The sequence below is a fragment of the Lupinus angustifolius genome, chromosome LG01, assembly GCF_001865875.1.
Source record: "Lupinus angustifolius cultivar Tanjil chromosome LG01, LupAngTanjil_v1.0, whole genome shotgun sequence".
NCBI classification, from domain to species: Eukaryota; Viridiplantae; Streptophyta; class Magnoliopsida; order Fabales; family Fabaceae; genus Lupinus; species Lupinus angustifolius.
The window spans coordinates 20,318,484-20,344,741 of NC_032009.1; the positions used below are offsets into that span (position 1 = coordinate 20,318,484).

Sequence of the window (26,258 nt, forward strand, 5' to 3'; positions counted from 1 at the left end):
AACAAAACTACTAGTTTAGGTGCAGGTTTTGATGAATGCAAGGATGCAAATGGAAACAGCAATCCTTGAAAATCTTAGATATGATGTTACCATCTAGTTGGAGGCACTTGTAGCCTTTATTTCATTGTTATTTAATAGGAAGTTTTTTTGACAGGGATGGGGTGAATTGTGCAGCTACTGGAGTTTGAACTTGGGTACTCACATTTTACCATCTAGATGTGATGCTTGTTTGCTAAGTGCAACAAATTAATTTAATTTAGACGATTTTACATTATTGTGTGACTGGAGAAAAGCATTATCTCAGTTTTTTCTTGTGATTTTACCTCTAATGTGACAATATTCATCATGTCAGATTGGTAACCAAGTCAACAGCACACTCAATTTCACAGAATATAAGAAACTATGATGATGAATCTTATATTATAAGGTATCAGATTAAAAGATAGGAAAGTTTAGGCAAGGTTTATGGAATAAGCTCTTCACAGTTAAACATCATCTCATTTTCATATTTCTGCAGAACAAAGCGCTCCTCTGGAACTATAATGGTGGTAACAGTACATTTCATTTCAGAAAAGGGTTTCCTACAAGTCCTCCCAGCTCGGTGAAGATAATCTATGGCAGTCCTTGGCAGATCAAAGTTGTAAATGTGAGACATTTCAGGAAGGTCAACTCCTCTAGCAGCTATATCTGTTGCTACAAGAAGATACCCACCTCCTTTTCTAACCTCCTGAATCATAGAGACAGACAGAAAAGGTTGTTGTAACAGGCTTTACATGTTTTTGTGGTAACAAATTTTATTTCCACAGCATTCACATTAAAAATATAGAAAATTTGAGGATAATCAGGATTGACATTACTCTTAAACTTAAATTTACCACACTTGTGGTTAATGGCCCCCTGGCTGTAAACATCATCCTCAGCTAGTTCTCATTGGTTTATTACCCCTAAAGTTTGGTTGGTGAAAGTTTTTTCTTCCCTAAGCAGAAATGTCAAAGGTTTTATTAAAATGTAGTTTGTGTTGTCTAGACAAATGTACTTGCTGGTTCCTAGTTAATCCGGTAGAACCAGCCAGTAAAATTTGGTTTTCAGAACAAGGGTGTGAGTGAGTGAGTTGTTATTCAAAACATGTTTCAAATCCTATGAATATTAATCCTATGAACAGTACTTACCAATAGTGAAGCTGCTCGGCTATTGAAATTCATGTCATCCTCAAGAAGGAAGATATCTAAAGAACCTTGATATGATGCCTTCAGAAAGTCAGACACAAGGGATGTAGATGGAGAATTTCCAGCCTTTTTTGACTTCTCAGACTGCATAACAGAATATGTAAATAATAAATTATTGATAACTTTATGCATGTTATCTTGACAGAGTCAAACAAACATTAAATGAGGAAATATCAGCACCAGCCACAGGTACAAAATGCCACTACAACAAGGCAAGACTTGTGACTTAAAAAGATGCATCAGATTGTAATTATGCAAGTAAATATGGCATCATTTTATCGGTGAATAACGATAACGCTGCAGTTTATAACTATTTCTCATGCTTCAGAGTATTATTATGACCAATTCTAAGTAAATTTCAGAGTAATGTAAAATGCAGAATGTTCAAAGTAAATTTCATTCTACACCTAGGGCACTAGCCAATTAAGATAATAGAATCATGATTGCATAATCCAAATGAAGAAAGAGCATAAGTAGGTGATAAAAGGAAAGATATTCTCTGCATACCTGCTCACCGACAAATATAATGCCAGACTCAGGTGAGTCAGATTGTATCAAGGATAACAGTGTTTCCAGTTTCCTTTTGGCATCACATATCTGATGATTGAAATAGCATTAGAAATTCACAAGTACCCCAAATAGGTCTATAATAAGTACCCACAAAAAAGATAAATTGAAGTTTAAACAATTTTACATACACCTTTCCAAGGCCAAAGGGTGGCACTGTGGGAGGCAGAATAAGCAAGCAATGTGTTGTTTTACAAAAAATAACATTTTTTTTACATGAATGAAATGCATGAGGTTTCTTTTATTAAGAAGACTTCTTACAATAAAACTATGACAAAGGCGAGATGGCATGGGCTCCACTGGACTGACATGAATATGGACCACATCACGCTGGAAAACAAATTAAAAAGTCAGAGGGAAACTTTAAGGCACGTAAAGGACAAACAAATAAACCGGTAAGCAGACCTTAGTCCATTTCTGCTGCACACAGTCATGAAGAAATCGTCTGTGCTGTGGTATAGATGCACTAGCAAAAACTGTCTGACGGTTATCACAAGATGAATACGAATTCAAAAGCTTTCGAAGAGAACTGGTTTGCTTTGAAGAATTGAAAATGAAGTCAACCTAAGCAGACAAGAATATAAAAATCATAAGCAGATAGATACTCACAAAAATGCTCAGGGGCATGTAACAAGGAAGCTAGCAGGACTTATATTATTCCAGGCCTTAAAAATTTATATTTCACAATTTATAATTTCTAAAAGGTTTTTCATTAAATGAAAAAATGAAAAAACGACTGAACAGACATTCCCGTTCTAATAATCATAGCTTTACTATGAAAGTGTGGAAATAATGAAATCCAATATGCTAAACCCAGTTTTAAGGTGCTTTCAATTTACTTCACTTGCTTTTTTCCATTCCTTTAATTGCATTAGATTGTATTCATGGATGAGAATGGGATGACTAACTATATAATGTTTTCAAAGCAATAATATCTGTATGGTGTTGCAGTCATATGTTTTGGTAATCTGCTCCCTTAACTAAATACAAATATAAATACTGAAAAGTGCGCAAAGACTAAATGATTTAAGTTGTAAGGAGTGGAGCTTCTACCTCATCAACTACCAGCACCCGCACAGATTGAAGCATAAAAAATTGCCTTTCCAGCATTTGGCTTAAACTTGCAACTGTTGCGATCACTATTGTTGGAGGCTCTGCCTAAAATTTCAGAAAGGTAAACCAGTCTGAATGGTCAGGAACTCAGGATTCAGGAAAAATGGTCCTCTCTATTAAGACTTAATGCTCCAGCAATGTGAATGAAAGCGTTCAATCAGATCTACCATATATAATTCACATATGTAACAGGTTTGAATGAGATGCATTACATAATTACTACATTATTCAAGACCAAAAATAACTATATATATGGAGGAATTTTAGGAAATTCAGACCATTTCACTACAAAGGGCTAAAGCATAAATAGTTAAATACAGAAATAAAATCACGGGGAATTAGATGGTAAATGATGCTTAATCTGTGATGCCCATCAACTGAATACAGAGATTATAAACATGAAGAGAATGGAATCTATTTCATAGACTTTTTTAAGTTTGTTGGAGTTTATTAGTGTCCGGGTAAGAGAGATTAGAAGACTTCAAACATCATCAAGAGCATCATTATTTTATACCACATTAAGTCATTAAATGTTTGTGTGTGGGTTATATAAGTTATAGTATTTGTAGAAGTATAAATTCATCCTCTGTAATTGAAAGTATGAATAAAGCAGTAGATATTGCAAAAGACAAGACCTTTAACCAACTCTTGTGTCTTTTCAAGGTTCCTCCATCCAAGAGAGCCATGATGGTACATGACTTTTGGTCATCTTCAACTCCACTTGGCTTTGTTGCTAACATCCTAGCAACTTTAGTAACTTGGATACCAAGTTCACGGGTTGGGACCAAAACAAGAGCTTGAACAGAAGATTTTGTATTGTTGATGATTGAGAATATCAAAAGCAGGTAAGTAAGTGTCTTCCCAGAACCTGTCTAGATAAGAAATAAGATAAGTGGATAGGAATGAAGAGAGAGAAAGAGAAAGAGAAAGAGAGAGAAGAAAAGAACCTGAGCATGAATAATGCAATCACGGCCTGAAAAAAGAGAAGGGAGTGCTTGTCTCTGAACATCAGTAGGCATCACATATCCAATATCTTCCATCCTTTTCAAAACATGCTTGGGAACATGACCTTCACATATTTCTTTCAAACTCAGTAAGGCTTCTGGAGTTGTGAAACTAGAGACACGGTTGAGGGTAACCATGGAATGTTTGCTATGATAAGAAGAAGAAGAAGAAACATGTTTGTTATGAAATGGAAGATGCGAGAGTGAGAGTGAGCGTGAGAAGAGAGCGTGAGTATCCATCATCATGAATTATGATCATCATGAAAATCATCTATATAAATCATAAATGGGCTTCTGGATCACCATTTCTCTATGGGCTGGGCTACACTACTAAAACAAATGCTATATAAAACAAACACTGTATCACACACAAACTTTATTCATCTCAATGTATTTGCTCCATACATAATACATATCTTAACATAAAAGATACATGCTTCAATACAAACATATGTTTCTTTGCAAATACACAAGCTGTCTCAATAGCAGCCATGCATGATTAAGTATTGACTATCATTCCACCTGCAAAAAGTAGCAGAATCCCTATAAGTTGCTACTGTATAAAAAAAATGAAGAAAAGAAGTCAGCACGTACCATTTGGATGAAGGACTTGGCCAGTATAGTAGGAAGATTCCGGAAGGGATGCCAGGAATAGATAACATGGTGCAATTTCACATGGCTGACCTGCACGCTTCATTGGCACTTCACAACCCAAGTTCTCTATCATCTCACCAGGCTTGGAACCTGGTTGTATCGGCGTCCAAACTGGTCCCGGAGCCACCGCATTCACCCGAATCCCCTTGCTCACCAGCTGTTGAGAAAGACCTCTAGTGAAGGCCACTATGCCTCCCTTTGTGGCAGTATAGTCCACTGATTCTGGATTCCCACTGTATGGGTTAACTGAAGTTGAGTTGATAATGCAACTCCCTTCTTTCATGTGCTTCACTGCATGCCTACACAGTACACAATCATTAGGATAACCTTGTTATTACATATATAATAAAGTCAGCAGTAAACGAGAAACAAGCTAGTGATGCTATTTATCTGTTATCTCTTTAATTTGTATACCTGACCAAGAAGAAATGTGAAAAGATATTGGTCCTGAAGACTCTTAGAAGCTGCTGTTCAGTGATTTCCTCTACAGAGTTTTTCAAGTGCTGCTCAGCTGCATTGTTCACCAGAACATCAATGCGTCCGTATTCTTTTACCACAACTTCAATGACCTTCTTGCAGTTTTCCTCATATCCAATATCTGCTGCTATTGCCAATGGATCTTGAGCACCACTTGTTTTAGCATCTAGTAGCATCTTCAGAGTATCATCCTTATCCTTCTCCTCATGGCCTTTCACGTATGTAAAGGCCACTGTTGCTCCCTCTTTAGCAAAACTCAAGCATACAGCTCTGCCTATCCCAGAGTCACCTCCAGTCACCAATGCCACCTTTCCCTACATAAAATGCTTAAAATACTTAAGAGTGTGTGAAACTACTTTATGACTATTTTGAAGTGTGTGGATTTTGTGAATGATGGCGGGTACCTGAAGCTTATTCGCGGGCTTGTAGTTTGGATGTATGGCTTGTGGGAGTGGTTCCATTATATGTTCTTTGCCTGGCTGTGTTTCCTGACTCTGAGGTGGGAACTTAGCCTCCTTGCTCCCCATTTTTGCAAAATAAACAAACCAATTCACAATGTAACTTTGTAATAGTACTGGAATTAGGTGACGAGTATATATATAGTAGGATCAGATGTTTAATTAGAAGTAGATGTTGTTAATTGTTATGATGATAATGTAACAATTTTCTCACTAAATTGGCTATTAAAGAGAGAGGAGTGATGTTCAAAAAAGTAGGAATTAATGCACTGCGCCACGTACATATGCATGCTGTCAACGTGTCATATCTGAAGGACATGACAAACTCAAAGTTCCTTGTGTAAGCGGTGGAGTTCAACACTTGAATGCATGCCAGCATGTGTGATAATCATACAGATAAGACAAGCACATGAGCTTGTACTATCTAGAGCCATCAATATTTTCATTGCCACGCTTGGACAAAAACATAGTTAAACTGACACCATTTGGTTAATCATGGACTTTTCTATTTGCCACAATTTTAATTTTCCTAAAAACGTACCCTGGTTAATCATGATTTGCAACACATTGTTTATATAAGGTATAATTTGCATGATGAGTTTGCAATAATCATCTTCCTTTACTAATCTTTAATGTGGTACCAAAGCTAGTTCATCAAAATGACAATTTAATTACACTTTGTTGCTCCCCTAATGTTATCACAAGATAACCGAAAGTGAGATACCAATGGTTACTGATTTCCATGCCCCAAAAAACAGTCCCTATAGATCTCTGCTATAAAATATATCACGTGTTGTTCTCTTGTATTGTTCATGCATGTTTTAGGAAGAGTGCATAAAGCAGTTCATTCCATGTATCAGGTACACCAGGAAGGCACCAATGGCTGCAATCTTGGCGGCGTGGAGGTGCAGGAGGCAGTGTAGGAGCAAGATGATAAATAGATGAATGCCCATCTTTTCTCTGTCCACTCATAAGGGTTACATTCAATACCTTGAATTTCATAATTTCAGAAATATTTGTGTGTGCTGCTGATGATGATAACACAGAATTGGCTATGTTGAATTGTGACCAGTTATCTTTAGGCACTGATGAGGAGAAGGAGGAGTCCAACTCTGGCAGTGTTTCCAAATCACACTTTCCACCACTTCTGAAATGCACTGGGGCTAATGTGCGGAAGAAAACCTGAGTCTTCCTAGGATTTACTGTCTCTTCTATCCACTTTAACACTGTCTCAATAGACCTCTTATATGCATCTTTTACCACCATCTCCATCTTAATTTCCATACCTTGTTGGAAATAACAACGGCTGAAAAAATATACAATTTTTTTAATCTTTTAACCAGGCCAAAAAAGTCATATATAAATGTCACAGTTGAGATGATTGAATTAATTACCTTCTTATGGTTTTCTCATAATTCCACCAGTGCCCTGTGTTAAGAACCAAAACATGTGCACCTCTCCACTTGGAAGCATACCAATCCATTTTATCAACTTTCAGAGTTGTCTTAATCTTTTCAGGAGCTCCCTTTGGAGGCCTACTCTGCAATACAAGAAATGGAGATCTATAGTATTCTACAGTACAATTAAAATCTCTGAATTTGAACACCAAGAACCCTTTGTGCTTTGTAATTGGATTGCCATTCACTTCATAGATTGAATCCTTATTATGAATTCCAGAGGAGAGGATGCATAAGAGTGATTCCCATTGGTTTCTCCCGATTGAGTCCCCAGCAAAAACTAGCCGCTTGTTTCGCAGTTTTTCCAACATCATTGTTGCATTCAATCTGTATTCATTACAAATTTAGAATGATGAACCAAAGGTGTAACTTCATTTCATTTACTATTGTATTATATAAAACAAAACAGTATTACAAATCTAAATAAATGAAACAGTTGAATGCATAGTGCGCCATTGATCTCATCCATGTAACACCATTATTAACATTTCATTCATACAAACCAACCAAAACATATTTTTTAGCACTTAAAACATTGGGATGCAAGCAACTGAGTGCAAATAAATTTATCGAAATTCACCAACGTTGTCCTTTTTTTGTTGGGCTACACAAATACACAGAAAGCTTCTTAAAAAAGGATCTCCAAGAGAGGGAAAAGCAAACAAAAAAATATTGAAAATGATGTGGACCGTTAATTAAGTGCAAAATAAATTGAACAAGTCATCATTCTGATCAATATAACCATCAAAAGATACTTTTTTGGTGAATGTCGTCAAAAGATTGTAGTTCAAATGAAATGATACTTAAGACACCATAAAAGTCAACCCACTGTGATTTTTTGTTTCCTTCGTCGATTCCAAATTCCAAAATACTATAAAGCATAAACATTGTTTGCTAGCAGCATGATACCACATGATATTGTAAATTCAGAATCCAGAATGATTGATACCTGGGTAGGTTACAATGTTTGGGTTGCCATCTCCACTTGGTGTAAAACAAATCATGTCTTCCATTCTCAGAACACCGAAATCCTTCATCCAAAAAGCTGCAATCTTTAGAGTGCCTCATTATTAGAAGACCCTTTCACCCTTAACCAAGGAAACCTCTTCTGACTCCTGGGTTGGTCCATGAGCCCAAATCTCGTACCAAATTCTCTATTATCCAAATAGAAGAAGCAACAAACGATAAAGGCAGTTACAACAACAAAAATGAGAACACTCAGAGATGGCTCAAACAAGCTGATACGCTTCACTCTCGTAAAAGCTTCAAGCTGTGGTGACATCATCATGGCTTCAACCTCTTCTTCTTGCTTTGATGAAGATGACGACATTTAAGTTTGAGAGAAAAATTTCAAATTTTGGATAGTGGGTATTTGCAACGGTCAGCACTGAAATCTAGAAAGAGGGAAAGGATGGAAAGTTGTCAGAGGAGAAGGGTGGCGTGGAAGCAAGTAGGATAGCATTGATGCTTCACAAACACAATAAAATGAGTTACAAGTTACAACGTACAACGTACAACTTACAAGGAAAGATGTTTTGTTTTATTAGCTTTGCTTGGTAGGTCAGTTTATAGTATTCATTCACTCCTCAACATAAACTGACTCGCTCCTATTGCCTTTGCAATCAGGATTTGGTTGCTTCTGTTGGTTCCTAGAACACTACACTTGTTTCACAATGACTAGTGAGTACTGTAAAGGCACGTCGAAACTAAAGTCAGTGCAAGAGATATGGAGAGAGAGTGTAAGGATGCAATAGTACACCTAGATTATGTATAGATTGTTTTATAATGTCAATATTTATACAAGTGAACCTCATATATTCTTTCCTAAGATGTTTTAATCATGATAAGTCTAGATGGAAAAAGTTGTTTTATCTGGCTGGACTATCTTAGTGTGTTGATACATGGTATAGTGTTTTATCTGGGAGTGGATTGTTTTGTCACTTACTCACGATGTGATAATCGTATATTAGGTTTGTGTAAATGATTGTCAGTGTTCACACAACATGCTTAGCAATGTTTGCATTGTTCATGTAGTGTCATGGTCATGTAGCATAGGGATGTGACTCTGCCAATGATGTAATGGTGAGTTTGGCAAATAAAAAGGGATGACCCTAATAAAAACGTTTAAACCAAACGCACCATTACAGTATTTTTTTTATCTTATATGGGTTATGGAAAATCCGAAAATGGGGTGTAAACGTGGGTGAGTAAACTATGCCGTTATGAAAATTATTGGAAGGATATGGGGTAAAGGTTGGAGCATATGTGGGAAAATGAATAACGTGGTTAAACACCGACACTGTTTTAGTAACATGCAGAAAGATCAGAGGTGCTGGATTGGGGTTGGCTAGTTTCTGAATAGGTCCTCCAAAATGGTAATTCAGAGATAGAGAAGAAAATTATTCACTCAATCATGGTTAAATCTTAAAGATAAGTATATGCATGAGGGTAGTTAATTATATACTGACTTTATATAAAAGTACACGTTATGTTTATATATTATTGGTCTAAAAAATAAAATGTTTCGTAAAAAAGTTGTACATATGAATTAGTGAATCTTGTGCAATTGTATATGTTCGAGAGCAAGAATGCAACTAAGTGTTAACAAATAGTTTATGATATGAGATCTGGTTCATTTGCAACACAATCTAGGTTCCTAGAACACTACACTTGTTTCACAATGACTAGTGAGTACTGAGATGGATTCTTATCCTTGGATCATGCGCTTGTCAATAAATATGATAACGAAAATGTGAGGAAAGTAAGAGGCATACGGATATTAAAAATGTTTACTATTTTTAGTGGGAATTAGTATTGATAATTACAACAAATATTATTAATGATAATTTATTTTAAAATAGATTATTCATTTTCATTCTCTGCGCACCTAAACACCGACACTGTATACTATGACTGATATTAGTATGGAAAGGTGAAAGATGCTGTGCTGGCGGGTTAATTTTTGTGATTAAGTCTTTTATAAACCAATTTGTACTTTGAAATCAATCTTTTTGTATCTCTAACTTTGTACATAGGTTTAGTGCAAGAGAGAAACTTCAACATTAGAATATGCTTTCATAAGATTAGAGTAGTATCAAAAAAATCATTAGAGTATGCTGTGTAATAATAACAATTAGTTTGTCATGGGAATTGCTTCCTTAAACAATACAATTGCTTCACAATGACGCTGAGATAGATTCACTTTTATTGGATCATGCATTAGTCAATACTAATAATTTTTTCAAAGGGCCTCGATTTTTAGTCCACTTGATTGTAGGGTAGGCTTAAGCTACAATGAGCCCAAAGAGGTATTGTGAAGTTTGTGGGTTCCCTTCTAAACACAACACAGGCGTAGCTTATTATTCAGATGCGGCTGGTGCAACATGTCTCGTTGTTGTTCACATGAAGTTCTGATTCTGATCCAAAAAATGGTAAAAGTCCCTCCTCAAAAAGCACTTTTTTTATTCAACACCTCAACCAATGAAGGTCTTCATCACACACCCCACTCCATTTCCTTCACCCTAACCCTTCTCCTTTCCTCTCACATGCTCTCACATGCACACTCTCTTCTCCTCCGCATAATCTCTTCTAAAATCTCATCTCCTTTCTTTTCCACACCCTCACTTTTCTACCAACTAATTGCTCAACAACAAACCCATCTCACTAATTCCCATTCTGCCCTTCTTTATGAAGCACTCATCAATGCCCATCTTCACTCTCACTTACCTCACCAATCACTCTATTTCTTACACCACATGATTAAAAATCATTACTTTCCTACATCAAACACTTTCAATAATGTTTTGAACTTGCTTATTAGGTTAACTTGTTTTGATAGAGCATGGCTTGTTTTCAATGAATTTAAGGGTAAGGTTGTTTTGGATGTATATAGTTTTGGGATTATGATAAAGGGTTGTTGTCAAGTTGGTGACTTGATCAAAGGTTTTCAACTTTTAGCTATGTTGGGGGACATGGGTTTGTCTCCAAATGTTGTTATATACACTACACTCATTGATGGGTGTTGCAAGAATGGTGATGTTTTTTTGGCTAAGAAGTTGTTTTGCAAGATGGAAGGTTTGGGTTTAGTCCCAAATCAGCATACTTACAGTGTGTTAATAAATGGGTTTTTCAAGAAAGGTCTTCAAAAGGAAGGGTTTCAACTGTATGAGAATATGAAGAGGATTGGAATTGTGCCTAATATTTATGCTTACAATTGTGTGATTACTGAGTACTGTAATGATGGGAGTGTAGATAGTGCTTTTAAGGTGTTTGATGAAATGTGTGAGAAAGGTGTGGCATATGGTGTTGTGACCTACAACATTTTGATTGGTGGGTTGTGTCGAGTGAAGAAGCTTAAGGAAGCAGTGAAGTTGGTTGATCAAATGAACAGTGTTGGCCTGAGTCCTAATATAATTACATATAACACATTGATCAATGGTTTTTGTGATGTTGGAAAGATGGACAATGCTGTTAGGTTTTTCAATCAATTGAAGTCAAATGGATTATCACCATCATTAGTGACATATAATACCATGATTGCAGGATATTCTAAGATTGGAAATTTAGCAGCAGCTCTTAAATTGGTCAAGGAAATGGAGGAGAGAGGTGTTGCTCCTTCCAAAGTGACATATACAACTCTACTCGATGCTTATGTGCGATTAAATTATATGGAGAAAGCATTTGAGATACATTCTTTAATGGAGAAGTCTGGTTTGGTTTCAGATGTTTGCACGTACAGTGTCCTAATACACGGGCTATGTATGAAAGGTAACATGAAAGAAGCATCAAAACTCTTCAAATCATTGGGTGAGCTGCAATTGGAACCAAACAGTATTATATATAATACAATGATTCATGGTTACTGCAAAGAAGGAAGCTCTTATAGGGCTCTTAGGCTACTCAAAGAAATGGTTGAGAATGGAATGGTTCCAAATGTGGCCAGCTTTTGTTCAACTATAGGGCTTCTTTGCAAGGATGGAAAGTTGAAGGAAGCTGAGTTGCTCCTACAACAGATGATAAATTCAGAACACGAGCCATCGGTTTCATTGTACAATATGATTTACAAAGTCAAAAGTGAAGCTTCGAATGCTGAACTCGAAAGTAATATAATATCTAATTCCTAGTTTTTACTTCCTCCTGGACTGTGTTTCTCATCAATTGAACATTACATTCATTAATCAAGCTCATTTTGCTGATTTTAATGTCTTGCCGAGTTTGATGATTTCCTTAATGCACCGTAACTGCTGTGTTTTGACATACAATGGAATGCTTAGATAAAAGCTGGACAAAACCTTTTTGTATGGTTAGCTCTTGAAATGGTCAAGAAAACCTTAGGTTGGTTGTGGAAATTAATTCTGACCCAGACTAGAAAATATTGAGCCTGCTAATGTTTCATAAGTTCTGACAAAATTCAACCAAAGCGGTCTCTCAATTCATTTTCATTAGCTCACTGGGAAAGGATGTCATATCCATACCAAATATGCAAGTGCCTAACTTGATTGCTGCATGTGAAATCAATTAAAATTGATGGCCATTGACAAAAAGGGAAACAGGGGTACAAAAATTAGTACCTTGGGTCCTTTTAGCGAGATACATAGCTTAGTGTACAAGCCTTTTATTCTAGATTGTCCTAAAGCAACGTAACTTATATATGTAATCAAAACTCAAAAAGTATAAAAGTACAAGGCAAAAATTGAGCACTAAATCAAGTATGGGAAACCTAGCCAGAACGTCATTCCATGCAAAACAAATACTTTTATAATAAAAAACAAGTGATAGTTAATTGTGATAGAATAACATGGTAATTAACCTATCAACGCCAATGCCTTTGTTTAAACGCTTGTTCATATGATGGCTTATATTGTGTGACAATACAACCGTACAAAGTAGTATTTTGCTACAGTTAACCTGCAATGTTGTCTCCAACGTTTTCTTTGCAGTGCAATAACCACGTTAATTGTGAATGGCAAACTTTGTAGTTAGTTTGTTTTCAATAATAGTCTTGCTTAGCATTACAGCATCAACTGAAAAGAGAAAAGAAGTTAATGCATACAATGAATTCCATGCACCCTCTCCAGATAGCAATGATGGTATCTGCAAAACAATGGTAGAGACACAAGGTTACACTTGTCAAGAACATAAGGTACCAACAACGAGTCTAAATCCTTCTACAAAATTCTTTTTTCTTAGTTGGGTCCCGCAACCCACCATGAATTAGACATATTTTCCTATTGATTAATGAAGGAATACTAATATTATGTAAAACAATGTATTGGTGGCTATGATGCTCAAGTACTTCAAAAAATAGAAAAGTTGTGCCACTGATTGTGAATGTTATGCAGTTATGCCAATATTTGAGGCAATGGTTTATGTTGGGCGCAGGTTACAACAGAGGATGGCTACATCCTGAGCCTACAGAGGATGCCTGCAGGGCTGTCTGGTAAGACAGCATACAAGCCACCTGTGCTATTACTACATGGTGTCTTTATTGTAAGTTCTGTTACTGTTCGGCCCATAGTTACGTGATACGTAGTTCTCTTTGGTACGTGCGGGTACGTAGTACACGGTATGTTACTCTGTCAGCTACCGGTAGGTTAGGGGTATACTTACTAGAGTTTCTATAGCTCTGTACATAGTCTTTTCTAGTGTTGCTTCTTGTAGGTTTGAATCAACACCATAGGTGAAATACCCACGGATAAAAAAATTCTTATTTGTTGTAACTCATTCATATAAGTGAGTATACATTATCAATTATTTTTCTTTTCTTTTACTTAAACTATAGGTAAAAATCCGGTTCGTTCATTAAAGGAAATCAGTTCGCAAAAGAACCACGAATTGGTACGAGAGAACCAATTCGCAATTCGCTACTATAATGAGAGAATTGTGTTTCAATGGTTCAGCCCAAAAATAATGAGAAGCTAACATGTGATTACAACTCAACTAAGATAACTTGTGGTTTCAGGACGCTGTAGTATGGGTCTTTAATTCTCCAAATGAATCATTAGCATTCATTTTAGCAGATAATGGTTTTGATGTGTGGCTTGTTAGTACTCGTGGTACAAAATATAGCAGAGGACACAGGTCACTTACTACAAATGACAAGGCTTATTGGGAATGGACATTGGATGAATTAGCTACTTATGATTTTGGTTCTTCTGTGGAGTATGTTTACAACCACACTGGAAAACAAATGCACTTCGTAGGTCATTCCTTGGTAACTTTCTAATTTCTTTAGTTGAATAAACTAGATTCATTAGTTAGTTTCTTGTTTCCAATTGACCGTGTAAGTTTTTTTCTTTTCTAATAAATCCTACAAGTTTTAGACATATTTAGTAACTTTGCCTTTCTAGTTTGTACATATATAATATAACAGTATTATGGAATTTCAGGGAACTTTAATGGCTTTATGTGCTTTCTCTCAACAAAAACAACAACTGCTCAAGATGTTGAGATCAGCTGCATTACTCAGCCCAATTGCTCATGTGAATCTCATTCCTTCACAACCAGCAAGATTTGCTGCTGAAAAGTTTGTAGCTGATGTAAGAGAAATGAGTCATACTATTTAGCTGAGGGATTAAACTAACAACAAAATACACTTTGACAACATACTAAAATATTTTCCTTTTCTTGATATAACAGGACCTATATTGGTTAGGCATTCGGGAATTCATTCCAAAAGGGTAACAGAAAAAAACCACCACCCTCAAATCTAGTATATCTCACTGCATTAAGTTTGAGTACACAACAAATATTAACTTCTTTACCAAAAGAAACTAAGAGGAATTTAACACCACCAATGTGTTCTTTTATTGAGCAGGGATGATGCAGCCAAATTTCTGAAACGCATATGCCATTCTCTAAAGCTGAATTGCAAAAACCTATTGTCTATTTTCACAGGTACATAAATGTTATTAGCACTTCATGTATCATACTAATATCTTCAAACATTGGCTTTATTTTGATATTAGTTACATGAAATTTTAGGAGCAAATTGCTGCGTAAATTCATCCAGGGTAGATGTATTTCTTGAAAATGAACCACAACCATCATCAACTAAGAACTTGATCCATCTATCTCAAAGTAAGTCTATTGATTAACACAACTTTTCTGTGACCAGGAATTAATTGAATTTGAAGTTAGTTTAAATGCATTTTTGGTTAGTATTAACAATTTCAACATAATGATTTTGAATAGTGTTGAGAACAGGGGTAGTAAAAAAGTATGATTATGGTAATGAAGAAAAAAATATGCAACACTATGGAAAAGCAAGTCCTCCTCTTTATGACATGACCAACATTCCAAAAGAATTCCCTCTTTTTCTCTCATATGGAGGGCATGATTTGCTGGCTGATGCAAAGGATGTGAAACTTTTGCTCAATGACCTCAAAGATCATGATTTGAACAAGCTTGTGATATTGTTTATTGAAAATTATGCTCATGCTGATTTTATTATGGGTGTCAATGCCAATAAATTAGTTTATCATCCTATTATGACTTTCTTCAAGGTTAATTGATTTTACAACTCTTATTGTACTTCATATATTGTAAATAACTTAATATTAAGTTATAGTTCTACTAAATATTCTATTAACATTGTGAATTTTTATAATTATGAAAATGATTCACATAATCAATTGAATAAAATTTGGACATCTCAGGTATATATTAAATAGTAGTGTATGAAAATTGTCCAAATCATTATACACTTAATTAAAGTCCTTATAAGGATTGTGTTCAACACAAATATAATGCATAAACATTGTCTTTATGGAATTAATTAATATATATTGTGGTATAATATAAGGCAAATGAGTTCTGATCCTCTGATAGAGGAATCCAATCCAACAAAACCAGAGTGAGAAGCCCAGCCCAAAGCATGAAAATGATAATCGCTTATTATACATCCACTTTCTACTTTTCTACTATTTTTATTTTCTGGATTTGGCAATTTATTCCCCGCTTCCTTGGTCAGTTATTCTCCCTCTTTTTATCATCTTCTTATTCTAATCATTCAATCATTTCTGCTGCACTGCATCGGAATTGGATTTTCTCTTTATTAATCTAACCTAACTGATTCTTATTATGTAATTGTCACCATTGTCAAATGTCTGATTCTATGTTATACGCTTTTATGTACGGTGGTGTATTTGATTATTGTATTCGGAGGAATGTGATTGATTGTATCATAAGTATTTATTTGTTCTGTGGCAGAAGAAAGAGTAAGGAGAATGGCCACTTCATCAGCTATTGAGAATTTTGATGAATCTATGAAGAAACAGATAGCATCGCTTTTGCGGGTTATGAATTTAGTTAAATACTGCAAACAAGATAGTACTCCTTGCAAAATTGACGAGGTAGCATGCTACTATGTGTGTCACTAATGTAGCTCATTAATAGTCTTATCGCTTAATGGTATAGTGGTACTCATAGGTACTCTTTCACTGTCAATTCTCATTTTGGATGGGATACTTAGGATTTTCCACTTTTTCTTCTTAACCACACCATAATACTGAGTCATAGTCACATAATTAGTCTCTCATCCTCAAATATTTATTTTCCATTTATACTGACGTACCGGTGCCTTATATTTTTTTAAAATGATGTATCTCGTACCCGTATCCTCTAAATGTAATTAAGGCTGCTGTTCCGCTACTATTTTTGCATTATGAAGGGTCTGTTTTTGGGTTCACTTGGTGCTTCAAATAACAAGGATGCATTGAAAGGCTTGAATGTTACTCACATTTTGACTGTGGCTGGTACATTGGCACCTGCACATCCTGGAGATTTTGTCTATAAAATTATACAGGGTATGATAGTTTTATAGAATGGAAAAATTCTGTTTACTTTCCATCTCTTCTTATGCTTTAGTTTCGTCCAATGTGATGATTGTTGAGCTGATTTCGACATTAGTGCAGCGTTTTTCTTATTGTGTGTATGATGCTTGTTGTCCATATAAGTTTGTTGACTGTCTAAGTAATGTATCCATGCTAAAGTTTTGATTTTACTGGAAAATTGAGACAGTTGCCGACAGAGACGATGTCAACATAAAACAGTACTTCGATGAGTGTTTTGATTTTATAGATGAAGCCAAAAGACGTGGTGAAGGTGTTTTAGTTCATTGTTATGCTGGAAAATCAAGGAGGTTAATTTATCTATTCCTTTATTTCTCTCTTGCTCATGCAATTATTTTACTCTAGGCCAATGTTTCAAAATAATTTATTTGAAGCCTGTTTTATGTCTGAAGCATTTCCAGCACCTTTCTCTTTTTGGGTTTAAATTATCTGCAATGTTGTTTCTCAATCAAAAATTTGTGAGCAGTATAAAACTCATTGGAATTTCAATCAGGTTCCTTGAAATCTTACTATATCAGATAACAATCAAGCTGATTATATTATTTTATTTGTGATTTAATTGTTATCCAATGACTTCTAGATTATGGCTCCAATACCATTGACAACATAGAAAATGGAACATGTAAAAGTAACATATTTTACTCACAAATTTGAAGATCTAAGGTTATGATTTTATAACCAAGAGTGTACTGTGAATGTCACTAATCTTCATTTATTTGTAATATCTGTTCTTATTCATTGTTATGTGACAACATCTCTAGTGATGAAGTTTTGAATAAGCATGGTTTTTATGTGTGATGCAGTGTGTAACTAGAGGGTGGCAGTTTAGCTAAATTTTAGATTGTTTCACATTCAAAACTGCATTTCTTTTTCAACCCTGAAATAGAAGTCTAAAACACTATATACTGGCATGAGTCAGATAATGCCTAAGATTTTTCTCATTTCTGTTTGTGAAATGATGTTGGATTTTTAAATTGCTTGAAGGCTAAGGTCTCTCAAGATTTTTAACATATGGACTGTGGAGAATTAAGGAAGTGGCTTGAATTTTAAGAATGAAAAGTCATCTCCTCCATTATTTTAGACCTATGACTTATGTTCTGCATAAAGTTAATCACACCCTTCCACTGTTTCCCCTTTTGATGTTCATATTGGAAGTTTAAAAAAAATATTGGTAATTTTCTGTTTCATTTTATTCTTTCCCGTTACATTGGATTAACTAGGCGAAATTGTTCATATTTTTTTGCGCATTCCAGTGTGACTATTGTTGTCGCATATCTGATGAAGACTCGCGGAATGAGCTTATCTGAAGCTCTGCAACAAGTAAAGGGCAAACGACCAGTAGCAGCTCCAAATCCTGGTTTCGTTCAGCAGCTGCAGGACTTCGAAAAATCTCTTCAAGGTGCCTTTAGATTGCATTAGTCTTATTTACAATTGCAAATTCACTCCCTTTTCTCCCTGAAATAATCAGCATTTGCTGGTGGAAGCTTCTCCTTTTATGTTCCCATCCTTTCAATTTCTTTTAATAAATTTTCATTTAATTTTATTTACGCAGTTAAAAATTGAAGGAACACCGTGTTTGAAAGACATGGCAAGTTTCTGAGTAGAAGATAGCTTGATGGTGATTAGAGGGAGTGTAGATATGATTTGCTGTAAATATACAAATCACATGACAAAACAACATTAGTTGGATATTGGAACTGCAACTGCATCTTCGATTGTTCCAAGAATAATGAACTATAACTACACTCATGAAGTGTTGAATCCAATTTGCTTACAGGTCAAGAAAAGTTTGAAATTAGGTTATCATTTATGCTTTAAATTTAAATAATACATCTGAAAGATGCTTCAGCTTTTTAAGGTTAAATTAAGTTATTATTTTGTGTGGGTTTGATATAGATTATTTAGTTTATAAACTGCGTAATTTGTTTATATTTGGTTATCTTATCCAAAAAATGAATATAAGCTAATATGTAAGATAGAAAAATTAATTTTTACAGAATAACTTACAAAAAAGTATATCAATTATTTGTTTGTTTTAATTTTTTATTTATTATTTATACTATTTTTAAAATATCTATTTTTAATATCAATTATCATATATAATTTTAAATTTTTTAATATAGGGTAAAAAGTATTGGTGAGTGGTGAATCTGGGAAAATTGAATCCGGAGATTTGGCTATAATAGTGGTGAGACTTTGAGCAGCAAGTGGAAATAAGAGGAACCGGTAGTAAGTAAATTCATCTGAATGATAAGATGAATAGAGAATGAAGAGTGTGACAATATACTACTACGGTAACTTCAACAAAAGAGAAGCAGAGACGCAATTTACTGTGACGTTTATGTAACTTTTCTTCCTTTGCGGACATCCAAACACTACCAACTAACTATATATAACTTATGTCCTCATCACATTACTCATCATCCAAATCTGGATCATGCATTCATGCTACCCTCCTAACCAAATTATATATTGGATCCTCTCTCTCACTTATAAATAAAGTGTAGGAGAGGCTAGTTCCTCCACCTACTATCCTAAGTATTTATGGTGTTACTGACTACTAGCAATTATTGGAATTGCAGAGATTGCAGAGAGTGAGAGAGGTATTCACTAATTTAGTAAGTAGTAATAAGTGAGAGAGTGGAACCCACAACTCTATCATCATCATCATAACAAAGCCACATGATCAATAATTGAGATTTTTAAAATGTAAAGTAGTTAACTTGTCTATGTCAATGAAACCTTCTACAGCTATGTTGTTGCAATTCCTCATAATTATATACACTGCCCTCTTACCTCTTCTTTCCTCTCACACTGCCACTCCTTCACTCTTTACTGTTTTCAACTTTCAACACTCCCACCCACGTTCTTAAATTATTTATTTTATTTACTAATTAATAATTATTACTAACCAAGAATATATCTATAATGAGGAGAGATTAAAAAACGCTGTTTTGAAAGGTGGGTCCACACCGTTCTCACTCACCACACTGCACAAAAACTGATATGTCTGGAGATGGAAACTTTGTCGATCACATTCACTTTTTGTTGTTATCCTTATGAAACTATTATTACTCCCTCCACATGGAGAATGAAGGTAAAAAAATGCAAAACTCAACAATAATTTAATGTTTTTTTGGTACATAATAATTTAATGTTTTTCATTAATTATTTTAACCATAATTAAGAACAAACAATAACAATCTTACAGTGAAGAAGGGAGTATTATTTATGTTTTTGCAACAGTATAAACACACAGACATATCACATGGGGGAGAAGGCCACCACCACATCTCAGATAACATCTCACACCACTCCCCAAAAACTTATAATAATAATAATAATAATAATAATAATTTATAAAATCTATAGACTACTATAGCTACCTATAGTAATTTAAACCCCTAATTGAACTTAGGATAAAAAAGGATGTAATAAAAATGAAAGGTGATTTGCATTTGTATAATAGTGCATAATATTAGAAAAGGTTGCAGGATGCAACCATAACAGAACCATTGATTGTTGTATGTTGAGATCACATGACATTGCAGCTAGAAGTATTCTCATCACTGAAAAAGTGAGTGTATGGATCTGGAGGGGGATATGCATAAGGAGGATACATGTAATTTACAGCAGGTGGTGGCCTAGCATACATCATTGCTTGGAACCTTTCATTCTCCATTGCTCTTTGTTGGTTCATCATAGCAGCCATGTACTGTTGTTGTTGTTGTTGATTTCCAGCCATCATATCTGGGCCACCGCCGCCGCCGCCGTTCATCGCAACTGCCGGAAGGCCTTGTACAGCTGCCATTCCACCACCCATTTGATTCATTTGCATTGGCATTCCACCACCCATGTTTGGGTTAAATCCATTTTTCATAGCTTGTTGAAGTTGTGCACCATTAACTTCACCCATCATTGGATTACCCTTTTTACCCCCATTCACATTACTGTTGTTATTTCCTCCATTCTTCTTTCCATTTTTACCCTCTGCTACCCCACCTCCATTATTCTTGTTACCTCCACCTTCATGAGTCTGATTATTTCCACCACCACCACCACCACCACCTCCACCTCCACCTTTCTTCCCCCCATTGCCATTATTACTGCCAAGCATGCCATGCATTTGAACTGGCACAGGTCCACCACCACCACCACCGCCGCCGCCGCCCTTCTTCCCTTTAGCTCCACCGTTTCCACCGCCATCCTCACCGTCATTATGAGGATTCATGAACTGTGGATGATTCTTATTCATCATATGAGCACCATTTCCCATAGCCATATGGGGCTGCTTCATCTTATTTAGTGGAAGATCGTCCATTTCATTATCATCAAACTCTTCATCAAAATCATCATCATCATCATCAAACTCTTCATCACTAAAATCGTCATCATCTTCAGGCATATCAAATTTAACAGCTTTCATGTTCGAGTGATGGTTCTGACCCGGCGGCATCATCTTCATATCCTTGAATTGAGGCGGCATCATCTTCAGATCTTGAAACCCTTTCATCTGCTGAAGTTGTTGAAGCTGCTGAAGTTGTTGCTGCTGCTGCTGAGGATTTGGTCCTCCTTGTTGCTGTTTGGGCTGGTTGTTATTATTTCCACCACCCTTTTGATTGTTCTGCTGGCCTTTGTTGTTGTTTCCGACACCACCTTTTCCATGCTCATTTTGCATGTTCTTCAACTGGTTTATAAGGTTGTTGTTGTTGTTGTTATTGTTTGGTTTATTAGGTGCACCCCAAAGTTCAGCATGCTTCCCTGATTTTGAAAGCTTCTTGATGAGAACATTGGGGTCTACATTTCCTGAAACTGTCACCTTCCCCTGCTCTGCATCTATCTCCGTTGTAAACACCCCTGGGATTAATAATAACCGCAGATTTAAGATACCTTTGCTAATAACATTAGATTTGGTTTTTTTCTTAGCATTATATATGAAAAAATGAAACCTTTTCTTGAGGGCAAATAATGTGAATATAAAGGGGGTAGTAAAATGAATTTTTGTATCTATTTTAGCATATGAGGAGTGACTGATAACGGATATAAGATCATACCATCAATTTTCTGCAAGATTTTCTTAACTTTCTGCTTGCAACCGTCACAGTGTATGTTAACTTTAAGAACACATTTCTGCATGCACAAGTAATCCCATAAATCCAAAACAGAATAAATTAAACAGAACTTCCATTAAAGAGGACAAAACTTGTTATTTATCAGAAATGTACAAAAACATAAGGTAAAAAAACTAGACCAATCAACAGTTGAAACGATAAACGGAGAGGCATTAAAAAACAAAAACATTAAAGGATGTGATAGGAGTACCTGTATCTTCAAAAATTCTTCCTTACTCATGGCTTCTGAACAAAAGATTATAGCTTTGAAACAATGAAGGAAAAAACAGAAGAAAAAATGACAAAAAAGGGTAATGATGAGAGAAAGGAAATGGGTGGAATAGTTTGTGAGTAGAGAGAGAGAGAAGAGAAAGGATGAAAGAGATTCAAAGATGGTGGATAGTCATTTCATTTGATTGAGATAAAAAAGAAAACAAAGAGAGTCCAAGCGGTCACTCATTGTTTGGTGCCAATATTTATTACGAAAATGATATATCCTCCTGCTAAATTATCTTAATAATCATCATATTTATATTAAAGTGATATATGTAAAAAAATAATATTTTATTTGTTGATGATTGATTTCTAAGTGATATATATTATATTTTTTATGGGTGGAAATTATTCCTATTTTCAATTACATATGATTGTGATTTGTGTGTAATTGCAAATGTAACTCACTCATATAAACAAACAATTTGAAGAGTGGGCATGTGAGAGTCTCCTGTTTGGCTTGCCTAAGAAGAATGTACCTTTTACCCAATTTGGTTTGGTTTATCTCTCTCTCCTCTTGGCTTAACTTGAAAGACTGTGAGGTGGGGATGCTCCAAAAATCATAACTCATAAATGGTAAAGACTAGAGTGGAAAGAGGAGAGAGAATGTGTGTATAGCATCATTATATGCATTATACTTTCTCTCTATTATTAGTTAAATACAAATAAATTTAAGTAATTATCTGAGTTAATGAAGGATTTCTCTTGTCCAACTCTTTTCATAATTTTTTAATTCTCTCATTAAATGTTATAATTATTGTCTGTCAGAATTTTTTTAAGCGGTGAGGCAATTAATAATGCCATTTAATTGACACTGGCTGATTTGTAAATTGCCATTTCTATGGTACGTTTCCACAAACTCCCCTCACAAATTAAAATTGTATGTCTTGATTGCAAAAAAACTGAGGGTATGCAGGCTATTTATTAATGTAAAATATTACTAAGTATTACAGCAATATTGTTGATAGTTCTTTCATTAGTTAAATTCCCGGGGACATGGGCTTCACGATAATGGCGTAATAATGTGTTAGGGCTTTGCATGTTAGGATTTGACACTTCTCAAATACATCATACGTTAACATTTTTACTCATTAAGATCATTCTCAATTTCCTTTCAATTAAATACTTAGTCTTAGTAGTTGCACATTCAATAACATCATTATGTCAAAGTAAATGTTATAAATTTAATTAATAAAAACGACAATTCTTGAGATGAGTAATCATCCAAAAGAGATTAACTCATTGTAAAATGGAATATCCTTATTTAAACCAAAAAATTAACGCAAAGTAATTATTTTATCATCCATTTACTGCGTTTAAATCTAAATATAGGATAGTCAATAGTTGCAATTAGGTGATTCTATATGATTACCCTCTTGTAATTTTAATAAATCCAATTATTCGTGGTTCAAAATCTAAATATAGGGTCTAACTTGTCCTTCTCCATTGAGTCCATTATTTATTATTCCTAGAACTAGGTGCTAGGGAAGTGTCAAATAAATGAAAAGGATACATTTAGGATTGTGCTCTCAAAAAATAAAGTATTATATTATATTTGATCTAATAAAAATGGTTTAAAAGTTTAAAGGGAAAGGTTTTAAAAAATTAATTTTCCACACACATACATATAAGTATATATGAAGTAAAAATAGGAAGTTTTTACTGTGAGAGGTCTCTATTAGTGTCTTCAGTAGAGAGATTTGCGGAATATGAGGTAGATCATCACCCAACACATGGACTAGTAGATAAAGATTGATTCAATGATTTCAAGTTGGAGTATTTTTTATGCTAGTTATGAAGAAAGGAAGGAAATATTCGGAGTAAATAGAGAGAATTTCCATGTTATTTCGGTTAGAGGCCAAATCCTAGTGGACCACCGTTATGTTTGTTACTCAAAAATTGAATGAAGATTATAGATATCTTAGTTAATATAGGACTGAAAAAGTATAAACAGCCCCATATGGAACCGTGGGACTACCATAAATTACGGGTTGTCTTGCTTTGTGTTGGTGCCAAACTTGTATGAAATGAAAACTTACTTGTTTCTTGTTACATTTTATGGACTTTTAAAAGGCACCTAGACATAGGTCATCTTCACTATAATTAGAATAAAGCTCTTAAATCATGCATGTCCTACTACTTTAACAAGAGTTAGGCAATGGAAAGCAACCCAAAAATTAGCTACCACTTTTCAATCTTGAGCTATTCACTATCATATCTAGTATCTGATAGGGTAAATAATATATTATGGCACTTTAAATATTTTATTTATAATAAAGTAATATTTTTATCATTGAAATCAAAAAGGAAAAATAAGAACTTTCCTCTCCAATAATAGAGAAACTCCTTATTCCTTCATTGATACTGTGCAATATTGGAATATAAAAAAATGTGAGATGCTGTAATTTTTAAATATTTTATATAATCTAAAATATGAATCATTACAAGTTTATTTATAACACATGTTGTAATCTCTATATAGTAGTGGAAAGGATCCCAAATCCACTTTTGTATACAAATGAATCACCTTGAAGGTTTCTTGTTTTTTCTTCATTTTGTTTTACTGAGTTTTGTAAATTATTGTTTCATTTCCTAAAAGTTTAAAACGTGATCAAAGCTCTCCCAAATTTGTCACTCTTATTATCACCTCCATAATAACTTGGTTTTAATGATTGTTTTGATTTATTGATCATTTGTTAATACAAAAGTTAGTGATCAATAATTATGACACATGCATATGTCACATGTCCGTACTAGTCGCATCATTACTTGACTAAAACCAAACTTTTAAAATATATAACAATCAACACCAAAAATAAATAAACTATAAGAACTAAAACAAAGAATTTAATATATTTCCACAAACTAAATATATATTTAAACCTAAAATGAAATGGAAAGGCTTAGCTTGATGGGTATGGTATATTTAGAACTTTGGTATAAATGAAAGTGACAGGCATAGTATGATATCATGAATTTTATTGAAGTGAAGGGTGGTGGGTAATTTTTTATGAGCTAACTAGACCAATCTATATTGGGATATAATTTTGACATCAAAGTTCCATTTGGGAATGACTTGGACAACCATGCAAAGCCATTGCTATTTATGTTGAAGGCTTCACATGAGAAACCACATGGTCTAGGGACAGTGGCTGTTAAGAGAGAATATGATTTTGTATATAGAAGATAAGGGAAGGGAAGAAGTGTATTTATTGAACCTCACCTAGAAGAGTACAATTGCAATTGCATCTCACTAATGGCCTCTCTCTTTTTTTCCAATGTAGCTTTAGATTTTAGTATGGTATTGGAAATTAATAATGGAGGGTAGGTATTCAGAAGTTTTGACCTGAAGGGAAAGTTTTGATTCTTGTACTATTCAATTTTCCTTGTTCTATTTACTTGGAAGTTGGAAGTGATCATGCAAATGCTATAATTATCACCATTATTCCTAACAGTTTTAGAGTGTTGGACATTCACAATAATTTTATGAAGTCATGTACATGTACAACTAGTGTATATGTGAAACTGTGTATAAATTTTTTATACAAAATAAAGGTGAATGATACACTAATTGTGTATAAATTTTTATATTGTCAGTGCATAGATATTATACTTTTAAAACAAACAAGTAGATAAAAAATTAAGGATATATTTGACATTTCATAAAAAAATCATCATTCTCTTTGCTTTCTCACCAAATCAGAAGATAAAAAACTTACGGTGAGCCTCACACTTTTTTTTTATGGGTTTGGGCATTTCGTGAGCCCAGCTTTTCTTTTGAGCTTAAAGGAATTATGGGTTGGGCTTTAAATCCTATGGCTACAGAAATCTGTAGGACCAATGATTTCCCATGCATCTTTATTAATTAGTTCAACTTGAAGTTATTGCCAAAGGTGGTTTTCAAATGCAAAATAAAACGCACACTAAGTTTTTCACAAAATCGTGGACTGACATGGTATTTATATGCAAAATTGATTGAATCTCCTGATGTGGGGATGTCCAAATTTGTATATTGTCCACTCCAAACTTATGCATTAATTTTGTTCTACATTCTCACGGCCCCGAAT

At 34.6% G+C, this 26,258-nt stretch overlaps 6 protein-coding genes and 1 pseudogene across 10 annotated transcripts; 3 read left to right on the forward strand and 4 right to left on the reverse strand.

Moving 5' to 3' along the window:
* Positions 393–4,249, reverse strand: LOC109352904 (DEAD-box ATP-dependent RNA helicase 58, chloroplastic). 3 transcript variants are annotated; one of them, XM_019595089.1, is made up of 8 exons: positions 3,854–4,249; positions 3,542–3,778; positions 2,847–2,951; positions 2,199–2,357; positions 2,055–2,123; positions 1,734–1,823; positions 1,170–1,310; positions 393–727 (listed from the first exon to the last, which is right to left on the reverse strand). In XM_019595089.1, exons 1-8 carry the CDS (start codon positions 4,154–4,156, stop codon positions 464–466), a joined length of 1,368 nt encoding a protein of 455 aa, XP_019450634.1. In that variant the 5' UTR covers positions 4,157–4,249; the 3' UTR covers positions 393–463. The 3 variants fall into 3 exon arrangements, with proteins under 3 accessions (XP_019450634.1, XP_019450643.1, XP_019450637.1); XM_019595098.1 differs by having other exon boundaries at positions 3,542–3,774; positions 3,854–3,967; XM_019595092.1 differs by lacking the exon at positions 2,055–2,123 and having other exon boundaries at positions 2,166–2,357.
* Positions 4,258–5,672, reverse strand: LOC109352915 (glucose and ribitol dehydrogenase-like). The gene is made up of 4 exons (XM_019595102.1): positions 5,446–5,672; positions 4,979–5,355; positions 4,505–4,863; positions 4,258–4,432 (listed from the first exon to the last, which is right to left on the reverse strand). Exons 1-4 carry the CDS (start codon positions 5,566–5,568, stop codon positions 4,410–4,412), a joined length of 882 nt encoding a protein of 293 aa, XP_019450647.1. The 5' UTR covers positions 5,569–5,672; the 3' UTR covers positions 4,258–4,409.
* On the reverse strand, positions 6,197–8,445 carry LOC109352912 (annotated as a pseudogene).
* LOC109352920 (pentatricopeptide repeat-containing protein At4g11690) lies at positions 10,307–12,157 on the forward strand. The gene has a single exon (XM_019595107.1). The coding sequence runs from the start codon at positions 10,340–10,342 to the stop codon at positions 12,077–12,079; it is 1,740 nt and encodes a 579-aa protein (XP_019450652.1). The 5' UTR covers positions 10,307–10,339; the 3' UTR covers positions 12,080–12,157.
* LOC109352926 (triacylglycerol lipase 2-like) lies at positions 12,586–15,515 on the forward strand. 2 transcript variants are annotated; one of them, XM_019595113.1, is made up of 8 exons: positions 12,586–13,098; positions 13,338–13,445; positions 13,918–14,169; positions 14,345–14,494; positions 14,595–14,635; positions 14,773–14,852; positions 14,940–15,035; positions 15,150–15,515. In XM_019595113.1, exons 1-8 carry the CDS (start codon positions 12,919–12,921, stop codon positions 15,467–15,469), a joined length of 1,227 nt encoding a protein of 408 aa, XP_019450658.1. In that variant the 5' UTR covers positions 12,586–12,918; the 3' UTR covers positions 15,470–15,515. The 2 variants fall into 2 exon arrangements, with proteins under 2 accessions (XP_019450658.1, XP_019450662.1); XM_019595117.1 differs by having other exon boundaries at positions 15,162–15,515.
* On the forward strand, positions 15,823–18,665 carry LOC109352945 (dual specificity protein phosphatase 1-like). Of its 2 annotated transcripts, XM_019595134.1 has the most exons (6): positions 15,823–15,922; positions 16,167–16,309; positions 16,627–16,762; positions 16,977–17,097; positions 18,061–18,206; positions 18,360–18,665. In XM_019595134.1, the coding sequence occupies exons 1-6, from the start codon at positions 15,832–15,834 to the stop codon at positions 18,368–18,370; spliced, it is 648 nt and encodes a 215-aa protein (XP_019450679.1). In that variant the 5' UTR covers positions 15,823–15,831; the 3' UTR covers positions 18,371–18,665. The 2 variants fall into 2 exon arrangements, with proteins under 2 accessions (XP_019450679.1, XP_019450675.1); XM_019595130.1 differs by lacking the exon at positions 18,360–18,665 and having other exon boundaries at positions 18,061–18,307.
* Positions 20,003–22,282, reverse strand: LOC109352937 (heavy metal-associated isoprenylated plant protein 32-like). The gene is made up of 5 exons (XM_019595125.1): positions 22,130–22,282; positions 21,862–21,937; positions 20,957–21,664; positions 20,337–20,833; positions 20,003–20,300 (listed from the first exon to the last, which is right to left on the reverse strand). The coding sequence occupies exons 1-4, from the start codon at positions 22,157–22,159 to the stop codon at positions 20,343–20,345; spliced, it is 1,305 nt and encodes a 434-aa protein (XP_019450670.1). The 5' UTR covers positions 22,160–22,282; the 3' UTR covers positions 20,003–20,300; positions 20,337–20,342.